Source organism: Gallus gallus, chromosome 3 (assembly GCF_016699485.2).
Source record: "Gallus gallus isolate bGalGal1 chromosome 3, bGalGal1.mat.broiler.GRCg7b, whole genome shotgun sequence".
NCBI classification, from domain to species: domain Eukaryota; kingdom Metazoa; phylum Chordata; class Aves; order Galliformes; family Phasianidae; genus Gallus; species Gallus gallus.
In genome coordinates, this window is record NC_052534.1 from 72,696,762 (window position 1) to 72,712,743 (window position 15,982).

Below are 15,982 nucleotides of genomic sequence, written 5' to 3' on the forward strand. Positions count from 1 at the left end.
AAAGCAAGTAAAATGGAAGAAACTTATCTATCTATATATCTATAATATTCTACTGGTCTATTTGGTATAAACAAGTTTCATTGAAACTGAGATACTGTGCCAGTGAATTAAGCTGGTTTCAGCAGTGTTTCTTAGCTCAGCGTGCAGTGTCTCAGGAACACAGCTGTGCTGCTTCTATCCCCACAACGGCTTCTGTGCTGCCAGCTGAAACCTCTCTGTACCATACTTCTCAGCTTTCCCAAATACAGGAGGAGCACAGCACGCTCTTTTGGCTCCATTCCTGCCCTCTAAATATAGTCCAAGTCAGCCACAGGTCTTGAACTTGAAAACTATAAAGCCCTATATAAAAATAACTGATGGTCTTAAATAAGGAAGTGACAATAAAAAAAAAAAAAAAAAAAAGTAATCTTTCCATGATACTTATAGAAGCTCCCTTACAGTCAATAGAGCAAAGAAATACTCTCACAGGATAATTCCTCCCATTCTAAGACAGAGGTCCAGAAAACACAATGAATTGCTTTTTGGAGATATCTTTCTCTTTTTCCTAACTACAGAGGAAGTCATGAAGATTAGTGTACCTTTTGTGTGTGTGTGTGTGTGTGTGTGTGTGTGTGGCTAAATTGAGGTGAGATTGTAGTTATTCATGAATACATAATTGTGAGCTCTCCAGGCTCACAATTTTGGGTCTATTATGGTTTTACAAGCAGAATGAGGACTCTGAGTGATAACATCCTGCTAAAATGGATGGAAAAATCAGAAGAAAATGGAAGTCAAAGGTAAAAATTATTAGTGACTGTAAAGATGATAAATACAGAAATTAAAATACACAGTCCTATCTATAAAAAGTTTAGGATGCTTCACACAGAACTCTAGGCTGAGTTATAAATTTATTGCTTCACAGACAGTGATACATCTCTAGCTTCACTCACTGTCTTTAAAGAAAACTTGGAAATTTCAAAATGCAAATATTTAAAGTGGGCTTTCCTATGTGTGTTAGTGTATACCAGATCAGTAGCTGAGGATTTAACATGAACAGAAAGTAAGGACTATACCGGAATATCTATGCATTAGAAGGAAAATTTAGCCTTTCCAGAACTCAGAAGGAGACACTTCTGATGATTTAAAAAATGATTTGTAAGACTAAGAGAATGTGGAATAGATATATTCTAATCACTGCACCATAAATCTAGGGAGATTCCAGGTCAATATTGGTCTATCTAACAACTGCAGGCTAATCATCTGAAAGGAATACTATATACAACAACAAAACTACATATTATCATTCGGAAAAAAAAAATCATGTTGAACTCATTACAATTTAGATAAAAATATTCAATGAAAGCACACTTCTGGAGCTAGAGGAAGTCATAAAATCTTAACACAGAAAGACAGACTACCATCTGAAACAGATTTGTTGCTACTGACAGCATAATTATCTGGGATATTCTAATGGTCTTGTCAACTTACTCCTGCTTCGGAAAGATTTCAATCTAAACAGAAAAGAATAAATTTTGATAGCTTGTTCTCTTCCATGATAGATATCAGAGAAGACTTACTGCAGATATTACAGCTTTCACTGAAACCATATCTACGATTTGATAATGGCTCAAGGAGCATTAGGAAGTATGAAGGCCCAATTCAGCCTGAATAAATCAGATTTTTAAGGACTTCAGGAAGGCTTTTTAGTGTTATAGAAATCTATGTAAAGGTTTGCTTTGTAAAATAAAGTGCAAAAGCTAGATTAGATTATGTTATTATGTTAGTACACAGTGACTTTTAAGCCTACAGGAACAAATATGATAAAAGTCTCTACTGTGAAGACCTTGATATTTTAAATGAGAAGAGAGACAAAGTGCTGGCAAAGTAAAGATCTTTTTGAGTAAATAGACTGTCAAAAATGAATATCTATGGGAAAATTATATATATTTGCTTTCCTACAAAGCATAATTCCTTGAACTAATACATTCTTCTGCTCCTATGGACATCAGCTAATTTTGTGCTTTGGCTATAAGCTCGATTATCTTCCAAAAACAAATAGAAGCAAAGTGATAAAGGACTGTGGGAAAGCTATATTACTGCTCACTGCACTACATGTATTACGTGAAAGAAGAGAGATCTTCATTTTCCAAGATGGCAACTAAGCTACTTTTATAAAATATTAAATTTTCTAAATGTTTCCTATTAATACCTTTATGTCATTCTAAAGGTTCCTCTTAAGCTTTGTCTTTTAATGCTCTGGCTTTTTGAACGAGGTATAAAAACAAAGTCTATCAAGGACTGTCTGCAGTGTTTGGGCATCACTAATGCTTTTCAGCTCTCAAGCAGCTGCAGCCCAGCATCTCCAAGCAGTGTGATACTCATGCACTGTATTCTCAAGTCCTGACCCTGTCCAAGTTCTGAGTGCAAACTCATTCACAGGAGCAGCAGCAACTTCACCTCGCAGAGAACACCAGTGTGTTTTCTGAGAACAAGCATGCCAGATCAGATGTCACATGCATGGAACAAAAAGAAAAAGTAGGAAAGAAGACTTTCTGAAACCAAAGTAAATGAAATTCTCACTTGGGAGACAATAAACCCTACATCACTCAATCTATAAAAACTATTAGATTTGAAACAGTTCGCCTCTCTAGAGGATCCCAGTAAGCAGAAAGTACTTGTTATCTGGCAAGACAACTTTTTCATTTTCCCCTCTTGGAACTGTTCAGTTTGCTTTTAAATATTTATTCAGGCAAATAGCAAGCAATTAACTCCACAGCCCCCTCTTCTATGAAAAAAGGGGGTCAAGTTTAAATTCCTCCTCCATTAGCTATTTAATCAATTGTACAAATTGGCAACATTTCTAAAGTTGAAAGTCACTTGCTTCATACAGAAATAATCGTTCAGTCAGTAGTTAAGGCAAATTTTTGACCTGAAAGTGTTTGTGAGGTGTTTTTTTTTTTTCCAGTTCAGAAGTGTGGGGAGCTTGTTAAATGTCATCTACCTGAATGGTAAATCCTACAATTACTTGATATTTAGACATCAGTTAGCATCATGTTCTAATTATTTTGAAAAAAAATATAGGTCTATCTTGCTATGGGCTATATGCTTTCAGGAAGTTTTTCTTTCAGGTGTTTGCCTTGTGCTGAAAGTAGACACTTTTAAGGTGTAGGTTGTATGTGTATAACTGGCCCATTGTTCTTCCTTCTAGTTATTCCCATATTCAGCTTCCCAACTTTTCTGAATTCCACTTAAATCTCCTATGCTTTGCATAGGAAATCCAACTCAAGTAAGAGAAATGAGTCTTTACTAATAAAGCACCTGACAGTTAGACATTGCAGTGTTTGATAGCAGCATCCAAGAAAAAATAATTGGGTACTAAAAGGTGAAGCAATTCATTACTTCACTTTTGGTATCCTGTTGCCACATCACATAAACCATTCCCTATTTAAGTGGTACATGATTCCCCAGGAGGTCAGGTGGAACAGGCTAGGTTGTGGGCACCTTGCACACAGAGTAGAGAGCTATGTTGAAGTCAGGACACCGAGTAGGCAGTTTGATACAGAAAGGAATACATGTCACAAAGCCTGTTTTAAATTCCACTAAGCCTGAAGTTAAACATTTTGCTTAGGGTTTTAAGAATGTGCATTCTTCCATTTAGCATTCAGATTCTGCTAGCAAAGTAGAAAAAAAATACTTTTTTTTTTTCTTTTCATTTAAGAAACTGAATGGAAGACAAAAATAAGTGGAACAATGTTTTTCTCTTAAAATAGAAAGAATAGAGATGCACTGGTCATTCACCCCTCAAATAACACTATGATCCACTTTGTTATCCAAAATGTCAGCACCCTGGGTTCATTTCTGCCCACTGCCTATTCTGGCTGTGACACTGCAACCTGCACCTCCCAGGTACTATTCTGAGATAAAACATTGGCCATACCTGTAGGAACCACACCTCTACATGATTAGGATGTTTAAATATTAAATATTTATTTGCCCACACAAAAGAGTGAATGACTTATTTGCCTAGTATCTGAAGCAATTGCCCAAGGAATGGTTTCCTGGTTGTAGCACGTGGACCATATAATGACACAGTGAAAGATTTACACAAATCCTTAAACTTGTTCAGTCTTCAGAAGACTTAAGGTGCTTCCTGGCACCTGGATAAGTAGAACTCTAAGAATAAAAACTGAAGCTGGCATAGGTAATTCCAGGGCACAGTGGTGGTGGAGCGTGCTATTCAGAGAATAGGAGGCTACACTGCCATTTGCCTGGGAGAAGTAATGTCGTTTTGTAGTGCATCCTAATTACCATATATTGGTTTGGTTTCAAAGCGGTTTTGGTGTGCACAAACTACATGTTTTTTGAAGGAAATTAAATTGGAAGCTCTGCTTACAGTCTGTACCATATATATTCTGTCCTGTAGGGGGAACAAAAAGACCTGAACTAATTAGTCCTTTGAAAAGCCTCAGACTAGGTGTAAGGTAATAATATTTGGTCCAAGACACCAAACTAGATCTAGTCCATGGCAAAATACATTGATCAAATACTTAAAATATAGGGACCTCAGTACTAACTGCTTTGATCTACCTGTCTGATCTTGTTGTGCTCAATTACTTGCTAATACAGACAAAAGCATCCAAGTCATGTTTTTGCTGCCAAAAACATTTAACATATTTAGTTATAACTTTCTGTGTTGATTTTGCACTCAATCATCGCACATAATTATTAGAGAAAACTTCAGATTCCCTCTTCTTTTTTTTTTTTTTCTTTTTTTTTTTTTTTCTGGAGCAAATAAAATGGATTGTGTATTATTTAGTGACAATTTGAGAAACCATGCAAAGGAAAAGATGGAAATGCTCGTCTGAATGAAATGAATTTGAGGTGTAAAGGATACAAAGGTAGGAAGAAAAGGGAACAGACTGGAAGGGAAAACTGGAAGGCGACGGTGAAGCAGGAGAAAATACTACTTTGAAACAATAATTTGTAGAAATCTTAAAAAATATACACACATCAATAGGTAGAGTAGTTTACCATCTAGACTGATCATTGACTATACTCTCAAGTGTATATTGCCATTTTCTATTGCTACTGAAATAGCCTGATTATCACATATTATCTTCCCTTTATGGCATCAGAAGTATCCTCTAGTTTTTTGGGAAAAACTGGGCTAAAACAATTTTGTATGGTAGAAAGAGTCATGGCTGGAGCTGGAGACTGAGAATCTAGTGCCTTGCACTTGTATTTTTGTGTTTCTGACCTTCACAGAAGCACAGTTCTGGGGTAATTTCTTCTACTTACCTGAAAACTAAAGATAATCCATAACCATTACACTGCATTAGCCACTTACAAAAATAGGGCACAAACATCAAAATGACTTATTCTGTAACAATGCAGTGAAAGGAACAAAAATTATCTGCATAGTGATGAGGGTGAAAAGCATTACAAATTAGGCCATTCCAAGAAAGTTAAGAAAAAGAATAAATCAATAAATCTAACACAGGAAATTACTCTATTAAAAAAAATTAAAAAGCTCATTTTTACAGAAGAGGATTTAAAAAATGTAGGATGCCTGAGAACCTCAGCTGCCATTGTGGACTAGTTGAAATAGGAGCACTGATGTATGCATGAATGTATGTATGTATGCATGAAGGTACGCATGTATATGTAAATATATATGTGTATACTTCTATATAAGCAAATACATGTACGCTTAAAAAATAAAACTTAGGCCTATTTGAAAGTATCAAGATGTTGTGAGACAAAGCAACTTTCTTTAATAATAAGTAATCTCCCAGTTGCAGGTTGTTATTCTAAGACAGGGGTGTTTTGTGATCATATCCTTTAATATGAAAAGTCTGACTGCTGGTATCTTATTTGCTTATCCACTGACGTAATTCACAGGTTTCAGTCAATTACTTCGTTCCCTTTGCCAATTTGAACATGACTGATTTACATTGTAGTTTATACACACATATGCAAAGAATTTTCTTATTTGTTTCATCGACTGCATAAAATTAAATTACTCCCAATCTTACGGTGAATATTATCAATTGCACAAAAACTCCCAGCCTTGAATTTCATAGCAGAGCTTCTGTGCTTAGCTCCAGTGTGCAATCAGTTTGGAATGCCTTCCCATTGACCATTAGCATCACTTGTTATGCAAGGCCTAAATTGCTTTTGTATGGTTAGAACTAAAAGCCAGATGCAGTTATTGTTGTCAGTGTTTTAGTTTGCTGTAAGTGGTTTAGCAATATGAATGCTGTCAGCTGCTTGCGCTTGCCTACATTACCATAGAAAACCTTTGGAGAGAAAACTCTTAGAAACATAGAATCTAAGGTTGGGAGAGACCTCTAAGATCTTCTAGTCCAACTGTTGATCCACTCCCACCATGCCCACTTACCATGTCCCCCATTGCCACATCCACACGTTTCTAGTAAACCTCCAGGAACAGCGACACTTCCGCCTCCCTGGGCAGCCTGTGCCAATGCCTCACCACTCTTCCTGAAAAGAAATATTTCCTAACATCCAACCTGAACCTCCCCTGGTGCAACTTAAAGCCACCATTTGTCATCCTATCACAGTTAGCAGAGGCTGATCGCCACGTTGCTAAAACCTCCTCTCATGCAACTGTAGAGAGTAATAAGGTCTCCCCTGAACCTCCTCTTCTCCAGACTAAACAATCCCTGTTCCCTCAGCTGCTCCTTGTAAGACTTGTGCACCAGACCCCTCACAGCCTCACTGCTCTTCACTGGACAAGCTCCAGAGCCTCGATGTCTTGTAGTGAGGGGCCCAAAACTGAACACAGTACTTGAGGTGAGGTCTCACCAGTACTGAGAACAAAGGGAGGATCACCTCCCTGCTCCAGCTGGCTACTGTATTTCTGATTCAGTAAGGCCTGAAGAAAACATGCTTTATCTAGCTATAAAACTTCAACTGCCAAATAGTTAAAATGTTATTTTGTGCCCCTAGAAAGCTTTGCTGAATGCTGTGCAGCTATGGTAGCCAGTGAGCAACCATGCAGGAGGCTTGGAGATCTTCAGGAGGTGAAGCTTGGTTCCTCACCTGAGCTCCTTGCTCGCAACCTTAATCCAAGTGCTAATATCTCATGTAGGATATCAGTTGTCTCTTAGCGTAGGTGGTTGAGGCAAATATTTGGGGCAGTCATTCTCACTTAAAACTCTCCTAATTATTTCATCTTCTAGAATTAGCATGTTTTTTATGCTCCAAAATGGCATTTGCTGGATATTACCACATTTTCTTTCTATATTCAGCTAAATAGTGTTGCATAAAAACTCTGATAGTTTGCGAAAAAACAATTAGCATTTGTGTCAGAGCAAGTTTACTTTGTTATGCTTAAATGTTGGCCTTTAAACTATGGGTATTTAGAACTGCTGAATAATAGTCTTAAGCAGTTAGTTGTGAAAATCTTGTATTGCCAGTTTAAATAGATTGTAAAATCAGGATAGCCTAGGTTGATAGCCTTGGCTATTTAGCTGATAAATTTTATTCCAAACATAACGATACAAGCAATAATAATAACTTAAATGCTTTCTAAGTGTAGTTGGATGTTCTCCCGTTCCATTTAAATGCAATATTCAGTGCTAGTGACCATAAAGTATTTCCTATTTCAAATCTTTAGTTTCGAAACTTTATGATTATCCATAACTCTTTTCCTCTAAAGCAACGCTTCTGCTGCTTTGCCAAAGAGTAGTGAGGACTTAATTCTAATAAAGTTCAAGTGCTTATTGCAAAAGTAACTTGACATACACAATCAGCCAATTTATTGGAATATAAACATTCACAGAACTTGTCACACAAATGATTTCAGGATTGATTCCTTTATTTGGCATAGCCTTAGTTTCAAGAAAGGTCTTCCATACCCTGTAATTAAAGCCAGTGAAGAAAATTGTCTGAAATCCTATTATGTTGGAATATACAGTTCCACTGATATCACAGTGCTCCATGAAATTGAACTAATTTTGCTAGTCTTGCTTTGAAGGAAAATCAAATAAAGGAAATATTCAAATTGTTTCTAGTTTTTTGGGATGTATGTTACAATATTTTAAAAGTCCAACTTGAACATTTCAGCCTATCTGAAACAACTTGGGGAAAAGACTTTCTTGAGGACTTCTTATTCATTTCAAAAGGATACAAATTTTGTAATTTCAAAAAACTCTGAAGTATCACCCTGATAACTAGAGAGAACTGCCTCTGACACTTTGTGAGTTTCCTTCACCCTGTGGTGTCTGGCAAGGTCTACGTGCCACCTGCATCCATCTGTCCTTGGTTAGAAGTCTGCTCTGTGTATGCAGTTGGTACCTGACTTCCTAAGCCATGGTGACTCATAAGAAAGCCTTTGAAAATACAGAGAGATAAGATTGCTTAATTATTTAGAAGCTATTTTAAAATATTTTGAACTCCTACCCAGTGGCTCCATCTGGGGTGAAAAAATGGGTAAAAAAAGCTGCAGGAGGAACTGTGTGGAAATGCAAAGACAAAATTGTAAATGATGCTTAGTGATTACTTTATCCTAAGGATAGATAGATTTCAATCATAGTAGTTTAAATCATCAACTTTAATCATAGTTCAACACCGTGTATTAAACAATTGCAATTAATCTTGGACTATATTATGATTTTTAGTTATTTTCTTGAAGAATATCTGAGCATCACTCACCTAACCATTAAAGAATCAGTCAGCAATATCTATAAGCTCTGTAGAAAGTCTGATGTAATGTTTTGCCCATCACAAAGAAGTCTATGTCTGTCATTTCTTCCAATTTTCAATTTGTGCCTTTTACTATGACAAATGATGCATATTATTTTAAAATTATTTAGATGCTTTGAGTTGGAAGTCAATACAATGTAGAGAATATTTTCTGGATTTTTTAATTGGGTAAACACAAGTATAATAAAGGTCCTAGATAAATACAAAATTTTAAAATATATTCTGCATTTAAAGAAAAATCAACACTCATTTGCTAAATGAAAAAGAAAAAAAAAACAGCTTTGAAGTATATGTTTTACAGTGCTGAGCCCTTCAAAGTTTAGACTGTATAGATCTCTGCCTCTCACTTCTCTTCTAACACTGAAATAGGAAAGCAGGCTTTCCTGAACGTTTGGTTTTAATACACTTTCTCAGTTTGAAACTGCTGTAGCTGCTGTCCTGGATAAAGTAGAAGGAAGAAGACATCTGCAGAAAAGGCAATAGAGCTTTGACCAACTGGATTATCACTTAGATATACAAAAGTATATTTTCAGTGTTCAGCTGGTGGGTTCTTTTAAGTTCAGTAGCTTTACTTACACAGTAAGCTTACACTGTAGTATTGCAACAATAGTTTTTTCTTTGTTATTTGTTTAGACTTTTTGGCTTGTAAGTGGTAGAAATCAGGAAGGAAGAAAAGCATTAGTATCAGAATGTGTTAATTTAGCTAGGTTAAATCACTGTCTACTGACAGATCAAAATGTAGCTTTACGTGGTAAAGAAATATGAACAACTATGAGGCTGTTTGTTCATGGATTAGATACATATTCCAGAACCAAACATCTGACAACATTAACAGTCTCTCTATCTAATTAGAAGAAATAGTGTGAAAAAAGAAATAAAAACAAAAGGAAAATATTTGTGTGTTATTTGATTCATTTCACTCTGCTCCAGTTTGTGCAATAGAAACATGTACTTTCAGTAAGACATTCCTGAAGGACTAAATGTCTCAGGGAGAGGTAATCACATTTTTGGAGCCTTTCACCTCAAGTTCACTGTTTCAAACACAGCCAACATGCAGTTGTGATAGAAAATCATTGCGATTTGAAAGCTGGTTTGTGGCTGTGTGAGATGAACTGGCTATTTCACTGCATTTCTTAGAGGATCTTGGAATACAATCAGAGCTTTCAAAGCACCAGCGATGAGGAGCTGAGCTCCTCAAAGGATCTGGCCAGGACCCATGGAGACACATAATTACAGAATCGTAGAGTTTGGAAGGGACCTCTGGAAACGATCTAGTCCAAACCCTCTGCTAAAGCAGGTTCACAATCAGAGCTGGTTTCTTTGAGGATGGCAGAGGCCGAGGCTAGCAAACAAAATCCCACTGGCGATTCATTTCCAGGCAAGTTTCCTCAAGAGACTGACTGCTTAGAGCAATATCAAGCATCGGTCTCCATCCAGCAAAGCATGGCTGACACAGCACCACAGTGTGGGGACAGTGGCATTGCTGGTCTTTCTGCTCCACAAATGTAGGGCACAAACAGAGCTTCATTTTCCATTTCTGCCTGTCTGGCACCTTTTTAGTAGAATGAAATGCCCTTGATTAAGGGGAAAGCCAGTTAAAAAAAAAAAAAAAAAAAAAAAAAACACCACAGAAATTGATGCTCTTTTGAGAGGGTTGAGTGCATCAATCTCACTTTTATGCAGAGGTACACACCTAGTCAGAAACAGTTAATAAGTTGTCCTTTGTCAAGAGCGTACCTACTATACTGTAGAAAACATAAATGACAATAGTTTTCCTCACCAGCTATAAATTATCTCAGTTCTGTGTTTCCCAGGGAAGGCTTTAAAACTGTCTCCTCTGTTAATTCGTTTCCTTTACGTGAGGGACTTTTCCTTTTAAGAAAATATACACATCATTTTTCTGAACATTTAACATGCTGTATTAGGAACTTCCTCAGAGGAAAGAAAGAAGAGTCTGTCTTCATTAAGCACTAAATTTAAAGTGGGGAAATTAAAACATCCAGATGTCATGTCAGCTATATACATTGTCTTCTATGATGTCACATTTGATTTTCTTATTCTATGACTCTGACAGCATCATATTAAAAATTTGATTGCACAATGACAGTACAGGTTTTGAATTATTCAGCTTATGAGTGCACTCTTACAGGAAGACTATTTTGTATTTCTTGCCATTTCTGAAAAACTGACATTTAAGAAAATTGAAAAGGAAAGGGAAAATGATCACTAATAACTAATTAATAACTCAGCTTGGCAAAGGTAACCTCATTTTAATAGAATATCACACAAATTAAAACCAGATTAAATATAACACACAACGTATTTCAAAAGTCATTTGAAACATAATTCTCTGGATGACATTTTGGCCCCAGTGAGATCAATGGCAAGATTCCAAATCAGCTTCTGTGGAGCCAGGACTTGCTCCTAAATGAAGAAAACCATACATTCTCCATATGTTTTAGTAGCTATCTGTCAGCGTCCTTGTATTTACTTCATCAGATTACCCTTTTCCGCCCCTTCTTTAACACCACGCTGCAGTATGTGTGCTTACTGAAGTCAATGGGACTTTCTCCATTGGACTCCCAGTCCTCAAGTCACACCCTTTAAGTAGGAACTTTTGGGGCAATATTTGCACCGTCTTCCAGGGTTTACATTGTGTATTTTCCTGTGATGGTACTACCAGCTTTTGGTTTTGCTCCACTTTACCTCTGTTTAATGTTAAGTTGTTGGTTGATCTGTATAAAATAATTTCAGGTGTAACCCCTTCTAGAATGACCAAATTCGTTTTTTCTCCATTACAATATAAGTTTATTTTTAAGTCACTAAAGATATTTTTTTAATCACTAAAGTTGGAAACGTCTGCTCATCTTGATTAAAATCAGCTAGCCCTTTTAATATCAGAACCATAAGACAAATAATGCCATTTTAAGAAACATTCTGTTTCAACCTGAAGTAAAATTTTACTGAAATCAGATATGGAAATATCAAAGTTGAGCCCTTTTGCCAGGAAACATGACTATTATTTAACTAGTAGGGCCCAGTAGAAGAGCTCATAGCTATACATACATATTATTTCTCACAATAATTATTTCAGCTGAGCTGTCTGGACAGGTATGAGCTATGGGCTTCAGTGCAGCTGAGAAGAGTAAAGCTTGGAATATTCCGTACCAGACATAAAATAAATGCTTTCAGCTACAGCAGTGAGGGAAAATACAAATGATCTTTTCACATCCTGGTTCCTTCAAAATGGTTAGCAAAAATGTCTTTGATTCAGCTCACAGCAATGTCTGAGGAGAATCTCATACTGATTTGACTGAGATCAGAATCATGACCACGGTTATAACAAGAAATGTAGTTGCATTCCCTCGGGAATTTCTGAGGTTTATTCAAGAGTTCAGTTTGTCATTAAAAATATACATTGCTGTGCTTCATTTCCCTTGTATAGCGTCTCTATTCTAATATGAAGACAACAAGACTGCCTATATTCACTACAAGCAATGAAAATTAGTTACGAATCACATATACTCTGTTGTTTTAGTTCAGTTGTTTAACCTACACCTTGTCTGTTTCAACACTGAGTTCAACACTGAACACAATGAATCTTATAGAACAGCATTTATTTACTCTTAAATGAGCAGTTCCAGACTCACATTGCTTTCTCACTAAAGGCAAAAATGTACAATTGGAAACAAGATATCACCATTTGATTACATTTCATTTTGCAGCATCAATATCAGCCTGTAAAAATTCGGCTGGAAATAAAGATGCAAGAGCTTCCAGGATGAAGTCCTGCTGCCCCTCATTGCTGCTCAACCTCTACACAAGCAAAGTCCAGCTGAAGACATCAAATGATGCCAATACAGCTGCAGATGAAGAACTGCGAGATAATACAGCCCTCTGAAAATTTCATATGGTTTTACCACCAGTCCTAATCTTAATCATGGTTTAACCACAGTTTCTGGAATATATTGAATTAAGCAGAAATCAAAACCAAACCATTTCCCTTACAACTCTCTGTGGTCTAACAGGGGATGGGCAGATCATGACCCGTGTTAGAAGAACTTATTTCCATAATAACCTCTAAGTCTTGCTGCTTCAGACTGCCACCAGCTGCAGCAGTTAAGGTGTGATGAAAGCTTTCTGATGAGTCTTGCACAGATTCCTTTCTGTTCTCTGAAACAAAAACGCACCATCCTGTAAACTATAGAGAAAAGCTGCATCTATTGAAATACAAGTCTTCCTCTGCTTGTTGTACGCAGAATTACTCTAATCTCTTTACCCAGAGACACACAGGACTAAGGAGTCCTCTGTAACTGAGAAAGAATGCTATGACAAAAAAAAAAAAAAATCGTAATTGAAACATTTGAAAAAAAAAATAACCTGCAAAACCATTCAAAAACTTCAACAAAATTTAACAGAAAGCAGGAATTGTGCCCCTCCATCCTCCCCCCCCCTACATAAAAATAATGTTTTAAAAAAGACGTTTTGCCCCCCAGAGACTCCTTCAGTCATGTTATCACAGCACCAGCTTCTGGAGGAAGGAGTGAAGATTTACTGCAAATCTTGTATTCATACTTGTTGGCTATTTAGCAAAGAGGTGAGAGGTTGCTTTTTTTTTTTCCTTTTTTTTTTTTTTTCTTCAAGGCAGTTTCCAGGTCTTTAACATTACTCTGAGCCAGAGATGCTAAATAAAAGAATGGGGAAGCGCTGCTGCCATAACAACCCTTTCGGCAGGGAACTATTGGGATACAGATAGTTACTACACTCCCTACAACCAGCCGTGTGCATCATGACACAGAAAACCAGAAACCGCTTTTCAGTCACAGCATCATCAACATTCGCACTCTCTGCTCTGGGCAGCGAAAGGAAAACAGGCACGGACTTCTTCCCCCTCCTACCCCACAATCTGTCCGACCTCATATATTTATTCATTTGTTGGAGGAGAGGGAGAAAAGTCCACCCGGGCGCCGAGTTGTGCCTCGCGCTTCCCGGGGCCGCTCCGGGCTGCACAGAGCCGCAGTCGCCTCGTGCTCCGCTGCTCCCACACAGCCCTGGGGGGGAGGGGGGGGGGGGGGGGGGGGTACGGGACCATTCTCAGGTCCCGGGCTGCGGCTGCGGAGCAGCATCTAGCTGCGCTGGGCTGGCTTATCTTCCTCCAAACCGCCTTAAAATGGTCCCTTGGTAAAGTTAAGACGCTGCACGCTACCCCGAGCCGCCCGGGAATGGGGGTCCGGGCTACGGGGGTGCTCCAGACCCGGGCACTGAGGGATGCTGGCTTGTCTGCGTGTGCGAGAAAGCCCCGTGGGAATGGACAGCGGGGGCAGGGAAGGGCACCGTGTGGCAGCCCCCTCCTCCGCCGCCCCCGCGCAGCCCCGGGGCCACCCTCCCTGCCCCGCGCACCTCCTGCCCCGGGGGAGGGCTCAAACCCGGGCCGGGACCCTCCATTCCCCCGGGGTCGGAGCAGGCGAAGCACAGTGCTCCCCCCCACCACCCTCACCGCGTCCCCCTCGGCGTTCCCGGGGCCGCTCCGGGATGGGAGGCGAAGCGGCGAGGGGGGAGGCACGGCAGGTGTTTTTGGGGGCGGGGGGCACGGGGCCCCGTGACTCACCCGTCCGAGGCGGGGGCTGCGGGTAGCGCGGCGGCGGCGCTGCCCCCGGGGCGCGGGGGGCGGCGGGGCAGGAGCAGCAGCGAGCGCGGGAGCAGCGGGGAGCGGCGGGGCCCGGGCTGCTCCTGGGCGCGCTCTCGCTGCCCATCCCCGGCGCTGCCGCCGCCGCCGCCGGAGGAGGAGGAGGATGCGACGGAGAGGCAGCCCCGGGCTCGGGCACGCGCAAGCGGCGGAGCGGGGGGAGGCGGGGAACGGCGCGGCGGCGCGCAACGGAGGGGGAGCAGCTTGGGGAGGCGGGCGCACGCTCCCGCAGCCCGTCGTCCCTCAGACCATCGGCCCTCAGCCCTCATTTTCTCATCCCTCCGTCCCTCGTGCCTCCATCCCGAATCCCTCCTTCCTTCCATCTTTCCATCCCTCCCTCTCTCGCCCCTGCATCCCTCCGCCCGTTATCCCTCTTCCCCCCATTTCTTTCTTTTCCGTTCCACATCCCTTTCCCCTCCGTCCCTCTGGTCCCCGGCCAGCAGCTGCCGTCTCTCCGGATACCCCCTCTCCGCCGCAGGATGTAGCTCCGGAGACCCCCGGGGCCACGGGCGCGCTGCTGCCCCTCCGGCGCGCCCCCGCGGCGCCCCCCGGGAAGGGCGAGCGGCCCCTGTGAAGGGCAGAGGGTGCCCGGCTCCCCTCGGTCCCGATGGGAAAAGCGAGCCCAGCGCTCGCCTGTCGCGCTCGTTCTCCTTCCCTTTTTCTCACCCGGCAGGAGAAAGCAGAACCGTGCTGTGCTAGGAGAAAAAGGCGGTAAATAGGAGGAGAACACAGTGCAGTAATCACTGACTGAGTGGGAAACAAACCCCACGCTGGAGGAGTTTTTAAAAGCAGGTTTTCGAGGCTGCTCCCGCAACCCAGAGGACTTTCCAGATGTTAATTTCGGTTCAAGTGTAATTATTTTGACATTTAAAATAAATGAAACAACAGCTCTGAGTGCATCGTGTAAACGGGAGAACGGTAAATCACGTCTGTCACATAAACAGACACACCGAGGGCTGGCTATCAACTCCTTATCCCCGCGCTGAACTCTCCCTGCGTTATATAATGTTGATACACTGCTGTGAGGATGTCCAGGGAAAAGACAGAGCGGCGGTGAAGACATGGCACTCCCCATCAGAGTGCATTGTAGCCTTACCTGCCAGGCAGTGCTTTCAGAAGCTCATTGGTGCTCCTCTCATCAGCCCTCCAGCACAATTCAATGGACGTTCAGCGCAGACATCCAATTCCCCAGTGCCAGCCTCTGTCTGAGACGTCTCCGAATTGCTTGTAGGTTATTAACTTATGGTGCTCTTTCACCCTGCCCTGTACTGTGCAGTTATCAGCAGCTCCTGCTTGTGAGACCAGGAAAGAGAGGGATTGGGTGGATTTCCACGCAGCTACACATTTCAAAGTGCTGATTTGCTGTACGGGCTTCAGTCACTGAGAGAACTGGTCTGTGCCTCTAACAGGTGCATTCCAAGGAGAGGCCTGGCCCAGAGTCCACTGGAGACAGTATGAATACATCTGTAGCCATGGTGGGAGTTGCTTCAAACCACTGTGAACTCACTGTCAGCATGAAGGTTTTTCTGAATGCTGCTGTTCTTCAGAGCTAGTAAGAAATCCCAGGGAAAAGATTATTTACCAATATGT

At 40.7% G+C, this 15,982-nt stretch overlaps 1 protein-coding gene across 2 annotated transcripts in view; it reads right to left on the bottom strand.

The window, feature by feature from the left end:
- Positions 1–15,687, bottom strand: part of FUT9 (fucosyltransferase 9) — a 115,823-nt gene extending 100,136 nt beyond the window's left edge. Inside the window, exon 1 of one of the 2 annotated variants that reach the window (NM_001079502.5) lies at positions 15,489–15,687. Coding sequence is in view for 1 of the 2 variants with exons in the window: in XM_015284664.4 (XP_015140150.3) it covers positions 14,315–14,459 (145 nt within the window). In the remaining variant the exon portion in view is untranslated. Of the gene's footprint in view, positions 1–14,314; positions 14,581–15,488 lie in introns of those variants that run through there. The other variant, XM_015284664.4, reaches the window with a different exon arrangement.
- Positions 15,688–15,982: the final 295 nt, after the last annotated feature.